At 39.1% G+C, this 21,899-nt stretch overlaps 1 protein-coding gene across 5 annotated transcripts in view; it reads right to left on the bottom strand.

Annotated features, from left to right (window-relative positions):
• Positions 1 to 21,899, bottom strand: part of ak9 (adenylate kinase 9) — a 168,314-nt gene that overhangs the window by 122,385 nt on the left and 24,030 nt on the right. For all 5 annotated transcript variants that reach the window (XM_072246344.1, XM_072246331.1, XM_072246340.1 and 2 more), the window contains 5 exons: positions 18,024 to 18,146; positions 17,813 to 17,887; positions 11,312 to 11,413; positions 4,104 to 4,243; positions 2,631 to 2,811 (listed from right to left, as the gene is read on the bottom strand). In XM_072246344.1, coding sequence (XP_072102445.1) covers positions 2,631 to 2,811; positions 4,104 to 4,243; positions 11,312 to 11,413; positions 17,813 to 17,887; positions 18,024 to 18,146 — 621 coding nt within the window. The remainder of the gene's footprint in view (positions 1 to 2,630; positions 2,812 to 4,103; positions 4,244 to 11,311; positions 11,414 to 17,812; positions 17,888 to 18,023; positions 18,147 to 21,899) is intronic.

Raw genomic sequence — 21,899 nt, forward strand, 5'->3', positions numbered from 1 at the left:
GAGAGTCCAGTTCCATCCCCACAACATCACTGGCCTTACAAATGAGTTTGTTCATTCTATTGGTGTCTGCTACCCTCAGCCTGCTGCCCCAGCACACAACAGCAAACATGATAGCACTGGCCACCATAGACTCATAGAACATGAGCCTCCTTCTTGTTGAGGGGATGTGTTTTAACTCATGTAACTTCTGTACATATATTATGGATTTTTTTTCAAGTCAGGCACTGATACAGCCACAGCAGAACTCGGCAATCTTTCATTATTTGGATAATATGTTTTATTTTTTGCAAAATGGATAACCTTTTCCCACATGATATTCCATTTCCAGATACCAGTTACTTAATCATCTCACATCTCCCTGTAGTTTTATTATGTCCTCTTCACAATTTACTTTCCTAGCTGTCATCATCAAGAAATTTAGCACCTACACGTTTCTCGCCTTTATTCAAGTAACGAAGGTAAACATAAAAAGTCAAGGTCCTAGCACTTATCACACTTTGCCATTCTGAAAAATCTTCATTTATAACTAACCTATGTTTATGTCAGCCAGCTAATCTATTACCTATACCAATATGTTAATTCCTACACCACAGCCTTCATTTTCTGCAATAACCTTTGATGTGGCTCCTTATAAAATGCTTCTAAAAACCTATGTATAATAGAAACCACTTAGATATGTAATAATACTTCAACTATGCAGAAACTGCAGAATCAATATTAATTTAGTATTTATGATCCTTTCTAGTTTAGCTGAAGGTTTAAACAGAACTGAAATAAAAGTTTTAATTCAAACTAAATTGTAATGCCTATCGTCTCACCCAGGAGAAGGCCCTTAGGGAAATATAATTTGGGTGCCAGACTATAAATCCATGTAGATGTAAAAGTAAGTCATCCAAGTAGATGATACAACATTTAGTTGGATCTGCACTTTGACTCTGCTCTGTTACACAATAAAAGGGCAGATCCAATTTTCTTCAACTTTATTTTTCCACCCTATCTCCATAAACTTTAATCCCTTACAGATTAAAAAATCTATTCATCTCAGAATTGACTATATTCAAAGATTCAGCTTCCATTACTTTCTGGACAAGAAAGTCCAAAAGTTTGCAGCCATTTTGAGAAAATAAGTTTATCCTCAGAAGTGTGCCCCTTATCTGAGACAATGCTTTCTGAAGGGAAACATGCTTCCCATGTTTATCCTGTCCAGCTCCCTAAGAAGCTTATATATTTCACCTCTCATTCTTCTAAGTCCCAATGAATACAGAATCAACCCGTTTAACCATCCTCATAAGATAATCTTTCCATACTTAAGACTATTCTACTAACTCTTCTCCTTTAATAAGACAACTTAAAATGAACATAATAGTCAAAATGTGGTCTCACTGATGCTTTGTACATTGTAATAAGATTTCTGTACTTTTATATCCTAGCTTTCTTCAGATGAAACCCAGCATTCAATTAGCCTTATTACCTGCTATATCTGTATATCAGCTTTATGTTTCATGCCTAAGGACCTTCAGATCACCCTATGTTAAGGATCCCACAGTCTTTCTTTGGCAAAATAAGAATCTGTTATACCATTCTTTCCTTTAACTTCACGTTATATTACATTGACAACCTTTTGCCAACTACTTTACTTATCAATACTTCTCGGTAAATTGCTTGTACCTCCTCACAGGCAGCCTTCCAACCTACTTTGGTATTGACCTTAGTACATTCGCTTTCTTCTTCTAAATCAGCAGCTGTGGAAATATCTATGGCCCTATCACCAATCCCTATGGCATCCTACCTGGTTTTCGGTTGTCTGTCTAAAAATGATTTAGACTTGCTGCTTCTTGCTGTTTAGTCAGTTTGCTATCCTTGTTTATACATTACCTGTAATGTCATGGACCTATATCTTACAAAGCAATTCTTTGTACATCACCCTTTTAAATATCCCAATATGTATTTCACCTATTACTTCACTTCTTTCCAATCTGTGATATACTTGTCAATACTATTAAAGCACATCTATAACTAAATCAATGTACGCTCAGTGATCACTTTCTTAGGTATAAGAGTGGAAATCAGCATAGTCTTCTGCTGCAGTAACCCATCTACTTCAAGGTTTGATGTGCTGTGCATTCACAGATGCTCTTCAGCACATCACTGTTGTAATGCATGGTTATTTGAGTTAGTGCTGCATTCCTATCAGCTTGAACCAATCTGGCCATTCTCCTGTGACCTCTCTCATTAACAAGGCACTTTCACCCACAAAACTGCCACTCACTGGATCCTTTGTTTTGTTTTTGCACCATTCTCTGTAAACTCTAGAGACTGTTCTGTGTGAAAATCCCAGGAGATCAGGAGTTACTGAGATATGCAAACCACCCCATCTGGCACCAAAAATCATTCCACAGCCAGTCACTTAGATCACATTTCTTCCCCATTCTGATGTTTGGTCTGAACAACAACTCAACTTGTTGACCATGTTTTCACGCTTTTTTGCATTGAGTTGGTGTCACATGTTTAGCTGATTAGATACTGTATTGCATTAATGAGCAGGTCTACAGGTGTACCTAATAAAGTGGTCACTAAGTGTATAAAAGGATAATGAAAATTAATTGTATGGAGGTCTGCATTTATCTCACCTTTGCATCATACTTGAGTGCAATCAGTTCACAGAGAATGGTCTTTCCTGCAGATTTTGGACCTAGTACTGCAACCTTACAAGCTGTATGAGGCTGAGGAGGAAGAAGGTAGGGTCGAGGATTGTCAAGAAACTTTTTCAAAGCTTCCTCAGATGAAAGAAAATACATTTTGTCCAAAAAACTGCAAAATAGAAGTTATAAACACAGAAGTTATTCTTTAACTTGGAACCAAATGGACATAAATACAGTTAATGAATGAAATTTGCTTTAGATTCCGTCACAGGATGGGAAGGATAAAAATATAAGCTGTCATAAGTAGCTATATACACAAAAGTATGAAATCAGTAGACTTCAATAAACCCAATAAGCTGGAAATGATCAAACTGAATTTAAACCCTTGATATTAATAACAACAGGAATAAGGGGAGATGATCTTGGAGAGAGATTACATATTTGAAAAATAGACACTTCCTTCTGGTTATCGTAGAACACCTAGATCAGGCTCCTTGATGAGGACCCTGATTTAATTTTATAAAAGTCAGCCAGAAACATGGCACAGGAAAGCCAGCAGTAGAATGGAGTAGGACTGCCAATAGGAGTGCTGCATAATGCCCCTCAATGACTCCTCATTGGTTTTCACCACTGATATTTCTGAGGACCAGGATTCATATTCACTTGGAAAGTAAGGGACTAATTAGGGGTCAGGAGGCCATCAAGAATTCTGTCTGGGTAGCCTCTTGATGGCATGAACATCAATTTCTCGAACTTCCAGTAATTGCCCCTCCCCCCCCTCACCATTCCCCATTCCTGTTTCCCTCCTCACCTATTTACTTGCATGCACATCCACCCCACCCCCACCCCCGGTCTGGTGCTCCTCTTCCTTCCCCTTCTTCCATGGTCTTCTACCCTCTCCTAGCAGATTTTCTCTCCTCCAGCCCTTTATCTCTTTCACCAATCAACTTCCTAGCTCTTTACTTCATGACTCCCCAACCCCCATCTCCCAGTTTTTCCTATCACCTAGCAACTTGTACTTTTTCTGCCCCTCCCCTCACCTCTGACCTCATTTTTTCTAGACCTGAAGAAGGGTCTTGGCCTGAAAAGCTGCAAAGTCCACTGTTTTTTTTCTTTCCATAGATGCTGCCTGACCTGCTGAGTTTCTCCAGCATTTTATGTATGTTGTTATAGGAAGGATGTGATTGACCTAGAGAGGATCAATCAGATTTACCATATTGCTGGAGACAGCCTGGTACATCTTGGGACATTGATCCATAATTCTGGACTCCTCAGCCAGGTGAAATATTCCTCATATACAGTATTCATGTCAATTCCTCTCTATAATAGTGTGCCATAAATAACTTGTCAGATGATTTATGAAGCTGACAAGAAAATCCATTTGAAAAGATATTTTGAGGCTTTAAATTATTTAACAATCATTTCATAAACAGAAATGGATTTTTTCCCCTAAAATTGTACCTGGCAGCAAATTGTGCTTTGCCCAAAACAAAATTTCCATTAAACAAAGACACAGGACATATTCGACCCCATTTGCTTCTACGCCAGCGATATCCTGGTGCTGTATATTTCAAAGCCGCAATGGTCCGGAACAGATCATCCTATTTGAATAAAAGAAATATTTTTATAGGATGTAATATTTTCCTATTAAATTTAAATCCCACCAAAGGCTGATGTTAAGGTATTGACTGCCGTCAGTAGCAAACAAGAAACAGCCTTCCCCGATGCCTTTCAAATCATTGTTGGGGACTTCAAACAGGCATATTTGAAGAAATCTCTGCCCAGTTTTCTCTAACATATCATCTGCAGCACCGGGCCCTGACACACTCAACCATTGCTCTACCACGATATGGAAAGCATACCATTCCATCCCTGGAACAAATTTTGGGAAATCTGTTCACTTTACTGTTGTCCTCCTACCCGCACGCAGGCAGAGGCTAAAGAGCAAGGCTCCTGCGATAAGGACAACAAGGAGGTGGTCACAAGAGGCAGACGAGTAGCTATGGGATTGTTTTGGAGGGGATCTGAACAAATACACCATGGTTGTCACAGGCTTTATAAACACAGTCGTAGATGAGTGTGGCCTCACAAAATCATTCAGAAGCCCAAACCAAGAGATCCGTAATCTGATGAGGGCCAGATCAGTGTCATTCAGGTCTGGCAACCAAGCAAAATACAAGAGTCCAGGTAAGATCTTTGGAAAGCTATTTTATGTGCAAAGTAGCAATTCTGGGCTAGAATCATTAAAGGATGCTTGACACCTCTGGCAGGACTTGAATGCTACCACCTCTAACAAAATGAAACCAAGCAACATAGGTGACAGCAAGGCTTCACTCCCAGATGAGCTCAATGCCTCTTACGCTCATTTGACTATCAGGAGGGTGAACCCATGGAAAATATCTGGCCCAGACAGGGTACCTGGCTGAATACTAAAGACCTATGTTGATCAACTAGCTGGAGTTTTCACCAATATCTTTAACCTGTCGTTTCAGCATTCTGAGGTAGCTATCTGTTTCAAGCTGTCTTCAATTATACCGGTGAATAGGAAGAATGTGGTAACCTTTCTGAATGACTATCATCCAGTAGCACTTACATCCACTGTGATGAAGTACTTTAAGAGGTTGGTGATGAAGCAACTCCTGCCTGAGAAGTGACTTGGATTTGCCTACCAACACAACAAGTTAACAGCAGATACCATATCATTGGCTCTTCACTCACCCCTGGAACATCCGGATTGAAAAGATGCATACAGCACGATGCTCTTCATCGACTACAGCTCGGCATTCAATACAATCACCCCCTCAAAACTAATCAATAAGCTTCAAGACCTAGGCCCCACACCTCCTTCTGAAACTGGATCTTTGATATCCTCACTTGCAGACTCCAGTCAGTTTAGTTTGGCAACAACATCTCCACCACGATCTCCATCGGCACAGGTGCACCACAGGCTACGTGCTTAGCCCTCTGCTCTACTCGTTTTATACTCATAACTATGAAACTGAGCACGGCTGCATTGCCATGTTTAAGTTTGCTGACAACACCACTGTCATTGGCCGAATCAAATGTGGTAATGAATCAGCATATAGGAGGGAGATAGAAAATCTGGCTGAGTGGTGCCAGAATAACAACCTCCCACTCAAAATCAGCAAGATCAAGGAACTAATTATTGACTTCAGAGGAGAAAACCAGAGATCCATGAGCCAGATCTCATCGGGGATCAGAGGTGGAGAAGGTCAGCAACTTAAAATTCCTCGGTGTTACCATTTCAGAGGATCTGTCAAGTGCCATTATGAAGAAGAAAGCACAGCAGTGCTTCTACTTTCTTAGAAGTTTGCGAAGATTCAGCAGGCCATCTAAAACCTTGACAAACTTCTATAGATGTGCGGTGGAGAGTATATTGACTGGTTGTATCATGGCCTGGTATGGAAACACCAATACCCTTGCATTTAAAAACCTACAAAAAGTAGTAGATATGGCTCAGTCCATCACAGGTAAAGCCCTCCCCACCATTGAACACATCTAAATAGAGTAATGTCACAGGAAAGCAGGATCCATCATCTAGGACCCCCACCATCCAGACCAGGCTCTCTTCTTGTTACTGCTATCAGGAAGAAAGTACAGGAACCTTAGGACCCACACCACCAGGTTCAGGATGACTTATTACCCCTCAACCATCAGATTCTTGAACTTGAGGGATAACTTCACTCAACTTCACTTGTCCCATCACTGAAGTGTTCCCATAACCTATGCACTTACTTTCAAGGATTCTTCATCTAATGTTCTTAATATTTATTGTTTATTTAGTTATTTAAATATAAAATGGTGCCAGCAAAAAATACGACCAAAGACAACGTCCTTCACAAAATTACTTCTTTCACTTTTTTTTTATTACTTATTTCAAATGTGGCTCTGCTACTATTGGAGCCTGGGGGTGGATATCAGACCACTGGAAAATGATGCTGGAGAGGTAGTAATGCGGGACAACTAAATGGTGGAGCAACTGCATAAGTATTTTGCATCTATCTTCACTGTGGAAGACACTAGCAGTATGGTGGAAGTTCCAGGTGTCAGGGGTCATAAAGTGTGTAAAGTTACCATTACTAGAGAGAAGATGCTTGGGAAACTGAAAGGTTTGAAGTTAGATAAGTCACCTGAACCAGATGGTATACACCACAGGGTTCTGAAAGAGTTGACTGAAGAGATTATGGAGGCATCAGTAATGATCTTTCAATAATCACTAGATTCTTGTTCCAAAAGACTGGAAAATTGCAAATGACACTCCATTCTTCAAGAAGGATGAGAGGCAGAAGAAAGGAAATAATAGGCCAGTTAGTCTGACCTCAATGATTAGGAAGATTTTGGAGTCAATTATTAAAGATGAGATCTCAAGGTACTTGGAGACGCATGATAAAATAAGATGTAATCAGCATGGTTTCCTCAAGTGAAAATCTTGTCGGACAAATCTGTTGGAACTCCTTGAAGAAATAACAAAAGGATAGACAAAGGAGAATCAGTTGATGTTGGTACTTGGATTTTCAGAAGGTCTTTGACAAGGTGCCACACAGGATGCTGCTTAACAAGGTACAAGCCCGTGGTATTACAGGAAAGATTCTAGCATGGATAAAGAAGTGGCTGATTGGCAGGGGGGCAAAAAGTGGGAATAAAAGGAGCCTTTTCTGGTTGGCTGCCCGTGACTAGTGGTGTTCCACAGGGGTCTGTGTTGGGACCGATTATTTTTATGTTATATGTCAATGATTTGGATGATGGAATTGATGGCTTTGTTGCAAAGTTTGCAGACGATATGAAAATAGGTGGAGGCACAGGTAGTTTTGAGGAAGTAGAGAGACTACAGAAGGACTTAGATAGATTAGGAGAATGGGCAAAGAAATGACAGATGAAGTACAGTGTTGGGGAGTGTGTGATCATGCACTTTGGCAGAAGAAATAAAAAAGACTGACTATTTTCTAGATGGAGAGAATATACAAACACTGAGGCACAAGTGGACTTCTGATTCCTCGTGCAGGATTCCCCGAAGGTTAATTTGCAGGTTGAGTCTGTGCTGAGGAAGGCAAATGCGATGTTTACATTCGTTTCAAGAGGACTAGAATATGGAAGCAAGGACGTAATGTTGAGACTTTATAAAGTGCTTGGAGTATTGTGAGCAGGTTTGTGCCCCTTATCTTAGAAAGGATGTGCTGAAGTTGGCGAGGAATCAAAGGAGGTTCATAAAAATGTTTCCAGGATTGAATGACTTGTCAAATGAAGAGTATTTGATGGCTCTGGGCCTGTATTCACTAGAATTCAGAAGAATGAGGGGTGATCTCTTTGAAATCAATTGAATGGTGAAAGGACTTGATAGAGTGGATGTGGAGAGGAAGTTTCCTATGGTGGGAGAGTCTAAAACCAGAGGACACAGCCTCAGAATAGAAGGGTGTCCTTCTAGAATTAAGATGAGGAGGAATTTCTTTAGCCAGAGAGTGGTGAATCTGTGGAATTCTTTGCCACATCCAACTGTGAAGGCAAACTTTTTATGTATATTTAAGTCAGAGGTTGATAGATTCTTGATTGGTCAGGGCATGAAGGCGTATAGGGAGAAGGCAGGAGATTGGGACTGAGAGGAATATTGGATCAGCCATGATGAAATGATGGAGCAGATTCGATGGGCCACATGGCCTAATTCTGCTCCTATATCTTACGGTCTTATGGTGTTATACCCATAATCAATATTCAGATAAAAGTAAAGTCTAAATGCATAAAGTTTTGGAAGCAAGATATGCAAATGTTAAATATCAATGGCATTAGAAGGTTTTTGTGGCATTGAGTTGAAGTATACAAAAGGTCAATATATAACCTAAGGTCAACAAAAATCAATATTCATCATTCCCTGAAAGAACAAAACAAGAATAAACCACAAATTCGTAATTTGATTTAAACTGTGGAAAAAATAAAGCAGAACAAGGGAGTGAAGCAGTATGGACAACTTGGTAGGTGCAGCAAACAAACTGAATATTTTTCAGATTCCCAATTAGAACAAAAAAAAATCAAGTAATGCCAAGGTTACCTTTAATGCACATAACCATGGAACAAATGCAATGAGCTTCCCAATTAGCACCCAGATAAGTTAATGCTAGTATCCTACCAACATCTGGAATTTAATCACACAGTGACTTATATAAGAGCCTTTTATAAGAGATTTCAAAATCAAAATGTAAAATACAAAATTTAATCAAGTTAAAATACATCAGTTTGAAACAAATTAGCAATTAAGATCACTGTCATTAAAATATAACTGTGTTTTTCAGTAATCATGAAAAGCCATAATAGAGCTGGAAATAATAGCACAGACAAATTACTGTCATTTAATGATAAATATTGTCATATAGGAAATTTAAGGGGTGAGGGGAAATAAAGGACACCTGAAAAACAATATTTTCGCACAGAGAATACTAAGTATGTGAAACAAGCTGTCAGAGGAAGTGGTAGATGTAGGCACAATTACAATGCTTAAAAGACATTTAGACATGGACAGGAAGCATTTAGAGGGATATGGTCTAAATGTTTGCAAATGGGGCAGCACAGTTGAGCTGTCCTGCAGGGCCTGCCTCCATGCTGTATAACATTTTTATGTTTTCTTATGATACAAACTAGGTGGGATTCTGAGTATAGTGGAGGATGTAAAGAGTCTTAAATGCAATATAGACAAGCTCATTAAGTGGCAGATTCAATAAAAGTTGGAAAAATGTGAAGTTATCCACATTATTCCATCTGTAGGACTGCACTTGTTGTTTTCTGGAACATAGACGGACAAGAAAATATCCTATTAAGATTTCCAATAATTAAATAAAAATAAAATAGTTTAATAATAGTTTAGAATTTAAATAATTAAATAAAACTTTCAATAATTAAACAATATAGCAGGGAGTTTGAAAGTCTGATTGAATGGTGGCACAACAACAACCAAAACCAAAGAGCTAATTATTGACTACAGGAAGAGGAGGTCCATGAGCTAGTCCTCATTAGAGGAGGTCAGTAACTTCAAATTCCATGACATTATCATATCAGAGGATCTATCCTGGGACCAGCACTGAAGTGCCATCAGAAAGAAAGCACAACAATGCCTCTGTTGTGTTAGAGAATTGGCATGTCATCTAAAACTCTGACAAACTTCTATAGATACTGGAGAGTATCCTGACTGGTTGCATTACAGAACTGGGAATGTTAATGCCCATCAATAGAAAAGTCTACAAAAATTGGTTGTTTGTCAATCTTTGTTTGTGTGTAGCTTTTCTTTTTAACTTTTGAATTTCTCTGTTCTACTGTGAATGCTTGCAAGAAAATGAGTCTCAAGGTAGTATATGGAGACATATACATAGTTTGATAATAAATTTATTTTGAACTTTTAACAACATTTTCATTGGCTCAAGGGGCATGGAGCACTTATGTCTGGTTGAGGAGTCTAGACCAGGGATATAGGAGAGACTATTAAATGAGGCAAGAAAACATTTCTTCATGCAGATATATGAATCTGTGCTATGTACATGTTATGCTGCTGCAACTAGGATCTTCATTGAACCTCTCTGTACATGTACTTGTGTTTAATACAAGAAATTCAACTTGAATTGTTGAATTCTCTACCCCAGAGGCTGTAGAGGCTTAGTCATTCAAACTAGGGATCAGTTAGTTTTCTAGAAATCAAGAGATATGGGAATAATGCAAGAAAATGGCATCCAGACTGATGATCAGCCACAGTCCTAATAGTAAAGAGAATTTAAAGGAGCATATGGCTTAATTTATTTTGAAGCCACTATAAACACCTCAGCTTTTTCATGTGTTGGGGGTTGTGCCAAAATTGTGCATTTTCATGGAGAATATTACACTCCCAAATTATTTAATTGACCACTATCATTCATGACTGCTTGAGGATCTCTCGGTTACTTGTGAGATCACTTAACTTCATCTATTTGCATAATGTTCTGATAGTTAATTAGCTATTTATCATCCCTGTTATTTTTCATTTTCAGTTTACAGATGTTCCTGGAATTCTCCTCGAAATTTATTTCTTGAATCAGAATTGTTCCTTACCTTGAAGGTAATGGTAGAGTGAAGAATAGGCTGAGCGATTGACTACAAGGTATAACAAATTACAGTTCTGTTGCTTTTCTACAATACTTATACTATAGGTGTACAGCTTTGAGCTGTTTGACATTTCCTATGTCATTAGCCTGACAGCAGAGCCACACAAGTTGATGAAGATTGCCCTGATTGCCGCACGGTTGATCTCTTCACAACTGTACAGATTTGGTGGGGAAATATCCTGGGCTATCAAAGGAGGATGATCAGCTAAGGATCAAATTTAAGAGCAGAACCACCATTTTAATATCTCTTATTGACGGTCTGAATTGTACATGTGAATTGTGCAGAGACAATAAGATCAGTGAAAATTTTTCAAACAGACAAATAAAAATAACATTCCCCTTTGTGTTTTTGTGGTAGTCTTTATAATGAGTTATGAATTTTCTTGTGTCAGTGTATGATCTCCTTATTCTGTTACCGGCTTGAAATGTTTTCTCATTGTCAATAGGCTATTGATGTATGAACAGTGAAAAGAATTAAGGATTTCAAAATAAAGAGAAAATTAGTTAATTTTTTCCCCTGACAAGATTACTCACCTCCTCAACTTCCTCTGGAAGAGCTTCTTCCTCATCATCATGAAGAAATTGTGCTGTTGCCGTTGGTTGTAGACCCATGAATTCCAATTTATACATTAATGACTAAAGGGCAAAAGAAAGGGAAGTATCTAAGTAACATTCTGAACAAATTAAACTAGCTTAAAATACTTCTATAAATACTCAAAAATGGCTGCAAGGAGAAGAGTGTTTTAGGAAATGCACTGCTGTAAATTCATTATGAATTGAAAGTTGGGATTTTACTTAAAGTAATTTTTCAGAAAACTTCAAAATATGCTCTTTAAAATTTAAACCTTTACAAATAAATTGCTCATTTGAAGAAAAGCATTGTCTAGATAGGGGAAATTCGTTCAAATAAGGAATACTGAATATAATTATTTCCAAAAACAGTTAAGAGAAAATCATGTTGCACAGAGGCTGGTAAAAATGGGCAGCAGCTAAAACCTCTAAGGTTGATATTATATTTAATTATTTTAGGTTATTAATGCAGAGTAGGTATTCCAGGCACCTGGGGCTGTTTTAATCATACTCTCCGGCCTTCTAAAAGCAATTTATCCAAGAATAAGCTTCCCTAATTTACTAAGTCATTAACTCCTCTCATCCATAACTGACTCCGGAGCAAGTTCAGCTCCAAAGACCTAAATAAAAATGAAGACTAACATTTCAATGCAATATGAGGCAGTGTAGCATTATATGAGATGCATCTTTTGAATAGAAATATAGCTATCATTTCATATGGCACTATTCATAAGATCTCCCTCTGGCAATTAAATATTCCTCAACTTCTATGTCAAAAACACATATTATCTGTTTAATTATCTGCCTGTGAACTTGCTATGCACAAGCTGACATCTGTTTATCTACATTGCAAAACTGGGTATACTGTATATAAAAAAGGTTCTCCATGAATATTTGGAGGCATCCTGGGGTTATGAAAGGTACTTCTAAAAAAAATCTTGGCTCTATGACTCCAATTACACACTTATCACAATAAGAATTTAATATATTTTTTAAAATCTGTAAGTGTGTTATCTTCAAAATCTAATTAGTAATATCCATTACTTGTTTTACTGATATTATAGCTTCAATAATTTGTTCCCTAAAAATAGGATTTTACCCTTTCTTAGCATACCAAGTCATCAATGGATTTTGCACTAATTGCCAATAGGGTCCTTGCAAGATAAAGAGATGCTAGAAAAGGCATTAAAATGGCTTACATTCCAAATGTGCCAAAGGTTAAAGCCCTTAAAGCCATCAGCAACTCACAATATGGCTACCAAGGAGATAAGGACTCCAAAATCATCATCAGGAAAGTCACAGACCACAACGTGATTGTAAAATATTGTAAAAAATGTGTTAATTTACATTTATATTTTTTCATGTGAATTCTGCTTATATAAAGCTCTGTGTCTGTGATACTGCTGCAAGTTTTTCATTGCATACATGTATTTGTGCATATTACAATAAACTTGACTTTGATTGATCATAGGCTGTGACCTGAAACTCAATTTATGTTGGTAAGAGCGGAAATGTATCATGAAGTGCACATTTGAAAGAACATCACATGCCAAACATAACCTCTGATTCTACCTTATCCTTGATTATTCCATTGCACTGCTAAACAGTTTTCTTCAAGCCACTTCAGTTAACCAGTTATCTGTGTCACATCAGGAACTGTTTATCAAATGTCCCTATGCTTCCTGATATACTTCTCAATGTTATTCTCCAGTTTCTCTGTAACTTTACCACTCACTACCTCTATATACACCTACAACCGTTGTGCTCCTCCAATTCTGACCACATGAAAATCCTCAGTCCTAATCTTCTCTATCCTTAGACTTCTCCTTTCTCCTTTATGTTAATCTTAAAAATCTAACTCTTTGTTAAAAGAAGTAATAATCCAAATCTGTTCCTCAAATGAAAAGGTTTCCCTCCCCCTAGGTTTAGTGTTTACAGATCATGAGAAAAAAACGATTGTCTATACCATATTTCCAGAAGGTATATATAAAGTGAAGTGTAAGTAGAAACAGTACAGATGCTGGAAATCTGAAACAGAAACAGAATATCTTGGAGATATTCAGCAGATCAGGCAGCATATGTGGTGAGAGAAATAAAGCTAACATCACAGATCAATGATCTTTCACTAAAGTAGGTGAATATCAATTTTCCTGATTTGAATTCTTCTGCCTTTCCCTAACCCTAGTGCTGTGATTATTTCTATTACTAACACTTCTAACACCTTGATGTCAAATTCTATTTGACAGCACTCCTATGAAGTTTCTTAAGACCTTTCATGAAATTATAACAGCTGTTTAAATACAAGATGTAAATACTGGAGGTATTGCACACTTACAGTGAAAGCAAATAATTGAGGCTGGGCACTTCTAAAGTGGTGGACATCATTTGAAGAAGATGATTATGAGCGAGGGGAAGGAATGTAGCCAAAGTATTAAAAAAAATAGCGTCATAGTGCAAGAACAAGAAGAGAGATAGAAGCAGCCTTTGAAATATTGGTGGAACAATATGGTTGGTGACTGTAGAGGGTCAATCTCCATTAGCAGTATCATGTAATTCACAGCAATGGATCATAGAGAGATAAAACGTTTGTCAAAAGCCTGGTGTTTTTTCTTTGGTGAAGGTTGGTTACCTACAGAATAATTACTCCACTCTCTTCAGCAGGATCTATGACAATGCAAGGACTGAGCATAACGCAGAAGACTAGGAAAATACAGAGGGAGGAAGCAAATGAGTGAAGTAGAAAAACTGAGACAATTAATGTTGCACGAACAATACCAAATGAAATGACCTAGAAAATATAAGAGGCCATGAAACATTTCCATTCCCTTAATGTTCTTGTCATTGGGAATCATAGACATACTTTCTCTCCATAGGTGCTGCCTGACCACTGAGTATTATCAGCATTCTCTTTATTTTAATTTGTTTTCAAAACATGATTCAACTAAACACAAAAAAGTACTCAGCATTAATGCTTTACTTGGTATTTGCAGACATTTCTAACTTCTCCCTACCTCAATCTAAGGTTCCCAACTGCTTTAAGAAGGCCATTATCATCCAGGTATGTCAGAAAAATAAGGTAATATGCTTGAATGACTACTACCCAGTGGCTCTGACAGCCACCATCAGGAATTGCTTTGGGACCATAAGACATAGGAGCAGAATCTGGCCATTCAGCCCATCGAGTCTGCACTGCCATTCCATCATAGCTGATCCCAGATCCCACTCAAACTGCCTTCTCGCCATATCCTTTGATGCCCTGACCAATCAGGAAATGATCAACTTCCACTTAAGTATACCTACGGAATTAGCTTCCAAGGCAGTCTGTGGCAGAGCATTAAATGGATTCACCACTCTGGCTAAAAAAAATTACTCCTTACCTCTGTTCTAAAAGGTTGCCCCTCAATTTTGAGACTGTGCCCTCTAGTTCTGGAAACCTCCCACCATAGGAAACATCCTCTCCACAAACACGCTATCTGGTCCTTTTAACATCCAATGGGTTTCAATGAGATCCCTATGCATTCTTCTAAATTCCAGTGAGTACAGGCCCAAAGCTGCTAAACACTCCTCATATGTTAACCCCTTTGTTCCCTGAATCATCATCATGAACCTCCTCTGGACTCTCTCCAATGACAACACATCCTTTCTGAGCTATGGGGCCAAAACTGTTGACAATACTCTAAGTGCGGCCTGACTAGTGTCTTAAAAAGGCTCAGCATTATCTCCTTGCATTTATATTCTATTCCCTTGAAATAAATGCCAACATTGCATTTGCCTTCTTTACCACAGACTCACCCTGTAAATTAACCTTCTGGGAGTCTTGCACGAGGACTCCCAAGTCCATCTGCATGTCTGATGTTTGAAGCTTCTCCCCATTTAGGTAATAGTCTGCACTATTGTTCCTTTTACCAAAATGTATTATCATACATTTCCCAACACTATATTCTATCTGCCACTTTTTTGCCCATTCTTCCAATTTGTCTAAGTCCTGCTCAATCAGATTTCTTCCTCAATGCTACCTACCCCTCCACCCATCGTTGTATCATCCACAAACTTTGCTACAATCTTTGAGCATGGAACACATCTGCTCTGGCCTCCCAGACAACTTTGACCCACTGCAAATTGCTTACCGCTGAAACAGATTCACGGCAGACACCATCTCCTTGGCCCTACGTTCATCTCTGTAGCATCTGGTCCGTAAAGACACCTACATTAGATTATTATCCATTGCCAACACCTTCACACTCAATACCATAAATCCAAGCAAACTCATCTCCAGGCTGCTAAACCTGCAACTCAAACACCCTCCATTTGCAACAGGATCCTTAACTTCCTGACCAACAGACCACAATCAGTAAGGATAAGCAGCAGCACCTCCACCACAATATTCCTCAACACTGATGCCACACAAGGCTGCATCCTCAGTCCCCCATTTCACTCATATCTGCAAGGCCAGGTTCTGCCCTAATTCCATCTGCAAGTTTGCAGATGATACTATTGTAGGAGATCAAATCTCAAATATAGATAAGTCAGAGCACAAGTTAGTGACTAGTTACAAACTAGTGGCAAGGTGTTATGACAATAACCTTACTCTCGATTGTCAGCAGAACAAATGAGCAGGCCATTGACTTCAGGAAGTGGCATGCTGCAAATGCTACCTGCTTACATCAATAGTGTTGAGATTGAAAGGGTTGAAAGCTTCAAGCACCTTGGAGTGAATATCATCAAAAGCCTGTCCTGGTCAAACCATTTAGATGCCACGCCAGTGCCTCTACTTTCACAGGAGGCAAATGAAATTTAGCAAGTCCCCTTTGCTCCTCACCAATTTTTATTGATGTACCATAGAAAGCTTGATGCATTATCTATATAATACTAAAACTCTCATACTCTGTCTATCTGTTTGTCTGTTTGTGACCTCCAATTAGCGCAAACGGTGCATTACAGCGGCACTTACTTTGGCTAAATCGAATTAAAATGCGCTAACTTACAGAATGCAGGCAAAGTTCAGGGTTATATATTCGTATAAAATTGCTCATTTGCCAAAAATCAACAGACTGTCTTTCACCCGAGATCTGATCGGCCATCGTGGAAATTGGGACGCAACAGCCCGATGCAGGCACACGGCCAGCCTCAGCAGCGACACCTACCGGAGCAAAAGGGCAGGGCAGCTCTATTTCGAGGGGTCACATTCTGTTAATCACCATCAGCATGTGCAGGATTGGGACAGATCTAACTGCCACCCATCAATAAGAGATAATTAAATCTTATTGTAATGACGTACTTCAAGACACCCATAAAACCCTTTGCTGCAGTCAAAGGACAGTGGTGACGATATCATATCCATTTAGGAGAGCGCCAACCACATCATCAAGAATAATCAGCACCCTTTGGTGTTAGTGCTTCATACCTTTTATCCAGTATTAGGGTGAAAAAAAATGGTCAGCCTAATTATGCCGCATGGAAAGGGAAGGGGGTCATTATGGTTTAGAGATAAAGCCAAACGTTATCGGGAAGTGGCAAGGAGAGGGAGAGAACTAGAATCGGATGAGGCCAGGGCTGCACGACTCCAGGATCAAAGAGTCAGGACAAAAAAAGATGAGAGAAGAAGAGACAGAGGAGGAGAGGCATGCACGTCTCCAGGATCAGAGACAAACAACAAACAGCAGAAGAGCTGAAGAGACAGGGGATGAAAGGGCTGCACATCTCCAGGATGACAATGAGAGGCACAAGGGTGGCAGATAAGCCAGAAATGATGCCATCAAAAGTGTACTTCGTTAAATGAGGAGCAGCTATATTTGCTTTGCTACGCATCGTTCTTCTTTAATAAACTGAGGTTTTCTACTTCAGTTTCCAAAGCAAAGAGATACCAATAGCATTCAGGAAAATTTAATGTTCATTCTGGTCACATCAGACTGCACTACCCTTCTCTCAAAGGGTGTCCCAACAGGTCACCCCATTGTCTAGTGGCTTAATAAAGCAATTGCTCTGCATGAGACCTCAAGAAAATATAGAGAGTGGCAGGCACAGCTCAGTACATATTGGAAACCAGAGTTCCCTCCATGGACTCTGTCGACACTGCTCACTGCCTTGGTAAAGCAGCAACATAATAAAACACCACACTCGCTCCAGACATTCTCTCTTCAACCCCCTTCCATGGCCAGAAACTATAAAAGCCTGAAAGCACATACCTATCCCACTGTCATAACACAATTGTACAGTTCCCTAGCATAAGATGGACTCCTGATCTCTCAATCTACTTTGATATGGCTTTGCATCTTACTGTCTGCCTGCACTGCATTTTTCCTGTAACCGTACGACTTTATTTTGCTCTTAGTATTTAAAAAATAACACTTATATACAATGCGTAAGCATATGCTTAACTACAGTAAAGATAAGTATGCCATATGCAAACGTGCTGTGGAAAAATAATGATATTGAATCCTAAAATGCTTGAAAACAACTTCTTACCATCAAGAGTTCATTGGGTTTTCGGTTTCCATCCAGCTCTATCAAATACTGAGAATCATGATCAGCCATATAATCCTGCAAGTTTTTTTCAGGAGAATAGATATATTTATAAAAGCTTTAACAAACGTGAAAGCTGATACATTTCACTTATTACTCCTGTGGTCCATAAATACAATTAAACCAGTAAAGCTTGCATGAAATTACTCCATACCTCTAAAGGCCTCAGCAATTTGTCTTTGTAGAGAGCTACTCGTTTTTCAAAGGTTGAGAGGAAGTCTTCTGGTCTCTTCACCAAACGTGCAACAAGCTCTGGGGTCACTTCTGATTTCTCTTCCTAAGTGAAAATTTTTGATCAAATATATTTTATAATTACCTCAAGCTTTAAAGATAATTCAGATGTGAGTAGACTTGGAATAAGACTGCAGCAAAATAAAATCAAACATTAGTATTTTACCACAAATACCCAGGAGGCTGCAGATGCAAAAAATCCCTCAAACTAATGAAGGAGCTCAGTGGGTCAGGCAGCATCTGTGGAAATAGAAGGATGGTCAATGTTTCATATCAGCACCCAATATCAGGACACCACAAGAGACTGCAAGTGCTGTAATCCCAGAGAAAACAAGCTGGTGAAAGAACTCAGGAGGTCAGACAGCTTTGGTAGAGGCAGAGGGATTGAGGTTGATATTTCTGGTTGAGACTATGCATTAACTGTTCACTGTTAATATTTGACCAAGTAAAAATCAAAAGCACTGCAAATACTGGAAATCTGAAAGAAAAATAGAAAATGTTGGAAAAACTCAAAAAAAGAGAAAAATATTTGATGGGATGGTCAAAATGGCTTGGTGCCAGCAATGACTGTGATAAGATTATGATAAGTTAATGTGATATAAAAACAAAATAGCAGCGGGGAAGCAGCATCTGTGGAAAGAGAAACAGTTAACATTTTGGTTGAGGTACCCTGTTCAGATCTGAGAAAGAGAAATATAAGTTAGTCTAAGGAGCAGTGAAGTTAGAGAATGATAAAGCAAAGGAAATTCCTCTGATACAGTGAAGTCATGTGGTAGGTGGGATCAGCCAAAGTATTTGGCTATGTAACAACAAACCAGAATATACACGGAGATAAAGGAAAAAGAGAGTGCAGGGAAAAATAATTCTCATGTAGACAGGAAGAAACAGTATGTTATCTAAAGTTGGAGAGTTCTATACTGTGTTTAGAAGGCTGCAAAATGCCTAGAGCTATTGTTCCTTAGGCTTGCTTTGAGTCCTGTTAGAAGTGTGAGAGGTTACAAATGCGAAAGTCAAAATGGGAGTATAATGATAAATTTAAAAGTGGCAGATAACAGGATGTACAGGGTCATTCCTGTGGACTGATTGCAAAGAGATTATCCACCTTGTACTAAAGTACACAAAATACTGGAGAAACTCAGCAGGTCAAGCAACATCTATGGAGGGGAATAGATATTTCAGGCCAAATCCCTTCGTCATACAAAACGAATTTGTTTGTTCTAATAGAAGACCATAGTGTGAAAACTCAATGCAGTACACTGGACTGAAGAAGTGCATGTGAATTACTACTTCACCTGGGTTTCTGGATGATGAGAAGGAAATAGGTAAAAGGCAGAAGTTGCAGAAAGCCTTTCACGAGTACAACTAACATATATGTAGCATGAACATCAGATCAGAATCAGAATCAGGTTTATTATCACCAGCATGTGATGTGAAATTTGTTAACTTAGCAGCAGCAGTTCACTGCAATACATAATCTAGCAGAGAGAAAAAATAATAATAAATAAAATAAAACATAATAATAAATAAACAAATAAATCAATTATGTATATTGAATAGATTTTTTTAAACCTGCAAAAACAGAAATGCCATATATTAAAAAAAGTAAGGTGGTGTCCAAAGATTCAATGTCCATTTAGGAATCAGATGGTAGCGAGGAAGAAGCTGTTTCTGAATCACTGAGTGTGTGCCTTCAGGCTTCTGTACCTCCTACCTGATGGTAACAGTGAGAAAAAGGCATGCCCTGGGTACTGGAGGTCCTTAATAATGGACGTTGCCTTTCTGAGACACCGCTCCTGAAAGATGTCCTGGGTACTTTGTAGGCTAGTGCCCAAGATGGAGTTGACTAGATTTACAACCTTCTGCAGCTTCCTTCAGTCCTGTGCAGTAGCCCCTCCATACCAGACAGTGATGCAGCCTGTCAGAATGCTCTCCATGGTACATCTATAGAAGTTTTTGAGTGTATTTGTTGACATGCCAAATCTCTTCAAACTCCTAGTAAAGTATAACCACTGTCTTGTCTTCTTTATAACTACATCGATATGTTGGGACGAGGTTAGATCCTCAGAGATCTTGACACCCAGGAACTTGAAGCTGCTCACTCTCTCCACTTCTGATCCCTCTATGAGGATTGGTATGTGTTCCTTTGTCTTACCCTTCCCGAAATCCACAATCAGCTCTTTCATCTTACTGACGTTGAGTGCCAGGTTGTTGCTGCAGCACCATTCCACTAATTGGCGTATCTCACCCCTGTATGCCCTCTCGTCACCACCTGAGATTCTACCAACAATGGTTGTATTGTCAACAAACTTATAGATGATATTTGAGCTATGCCTAGCCACACAGTCATGTGTATATAGAGAGAAGAGCAGTGGGCTAAGCACACACCCCTGAGGTGCACCAGTGTTGATCGTCAGCGAGGAGGATATGTTATCACCAATCCACACAGATTGTGGTCTTCTGGTTAGGAAGTCAAGGATCCAATTGCAGAGGGAGGTACAGAGGCCCAGGTTCTGCGACTTCTCAATCACGATTGTGGGAATGATAGTATTAAATGCTAAGCTATAGTCGATGAACGGCATCCTGACGTAGGTGTTTGTGTTGTCTAGGCGGTCTAAAGCCGTCTGGAGAGCCATTGAGATTGCGTCTGCCGTTGACCTATTGTGGCGATAGGCATATTGCAATGGGTCCAGGTCCTTGCTGAGGCAGGAGTTCATTCTAGTCATGACCAACCTCTCAAAGCATTTCATCACTGTCAATGTGAGTGCTACCGGGCAACAGTCATTAAGGCAGCCCACATTATTTGTCTTAGGCACTGGTATATCTGTTGCCTTTTGAAGCAAATGGGAACTTCTGCCCATAGCAGTGAGAGGTTGAAAATATCCTTGAATACTCCCACTAATTGGTTGGCACAGGTTTTCAGAGCCTTACCAGGTAATCCATTGGGACCTTCTGCCTTGCGAGGTTCTTCAGTGACCCTCTTGAGAAGTGATTACATTTCTCAAGTGGGTCACTAAAGGATTATTTAAAAAATTGGATAAATTAAATAAAATGGCAGGTGAGTGAAAGATTGATCAAATATGAAAACGCTGAAACTTGCAATCCAACAATTCAGAATTCCCAAAGTTTCAGCATCAGGCCTGCGCTCGCCTTCCACTCAGATCTGCTGGTCGAGCACTCCTTTCCTATTCACCATCTCACACTCCCCCAGCACTCAGCAGATGTCTGATTCTATGCTTTCTTTCCCTATTATCCTAGGTTTTGCATAGTTCCTCATCTGCCAAGACCCCAGTTCCCAAGCTCCCTTTCACTCACCAGAGTTTGGGATCCCTTGCTCTCTTACTGCTCACTAGGACCCTGTTTACTGTGTTCCAACTGTTCACCTGATTACTGTTGACTACCTTAGCTTGCAATTCTCCTGGTTCTATTTTCCAGATAAACTTAATAGGTTTGTTAAAATATTATTGTGCAATATCATTTAAATAAGTGAATTTGAAGTGAGTTAGAATTAAGCATTAAATAAGACTGCGTAGTCTACAAAATCTACAAGTCCAGTGGCATTCAGATCCTGACTGTGCTGGATTAACAGCTTTACTGAAGTAGATTTTACTGGGTGCTACAAAGGACAGAGAGATGGAGTGAGGCAGTTCTGGCAATCTCACTGCAAAATGCTGCATATTTTGGAAATATGAAAAAATATTTAAAAATTCTAAAGATATTCATCAGGTCAGGTAGGATCAGTGAATGAAGAAAAAAAAAATTTAGGTTAATGAGCATTCATTCAAAACATGATTTCTAATTC

The sequence above is a fragment of the Mobula birostris genome, chromosome 2, assembly GCF_030028105.1.
Source record: "Mobula birostris isolate sMobBir1 chromosome 2, sMobBir1.hap1, whole genome shotgun sequence".
Classification (NCBI taxonomy): domain Eukaryota; kingdom Metazoa; phylum Chordata; class Chondrichthyes; order Myliobatiformes; family Myliobatidae; genus Mobula; species Mobula birostris.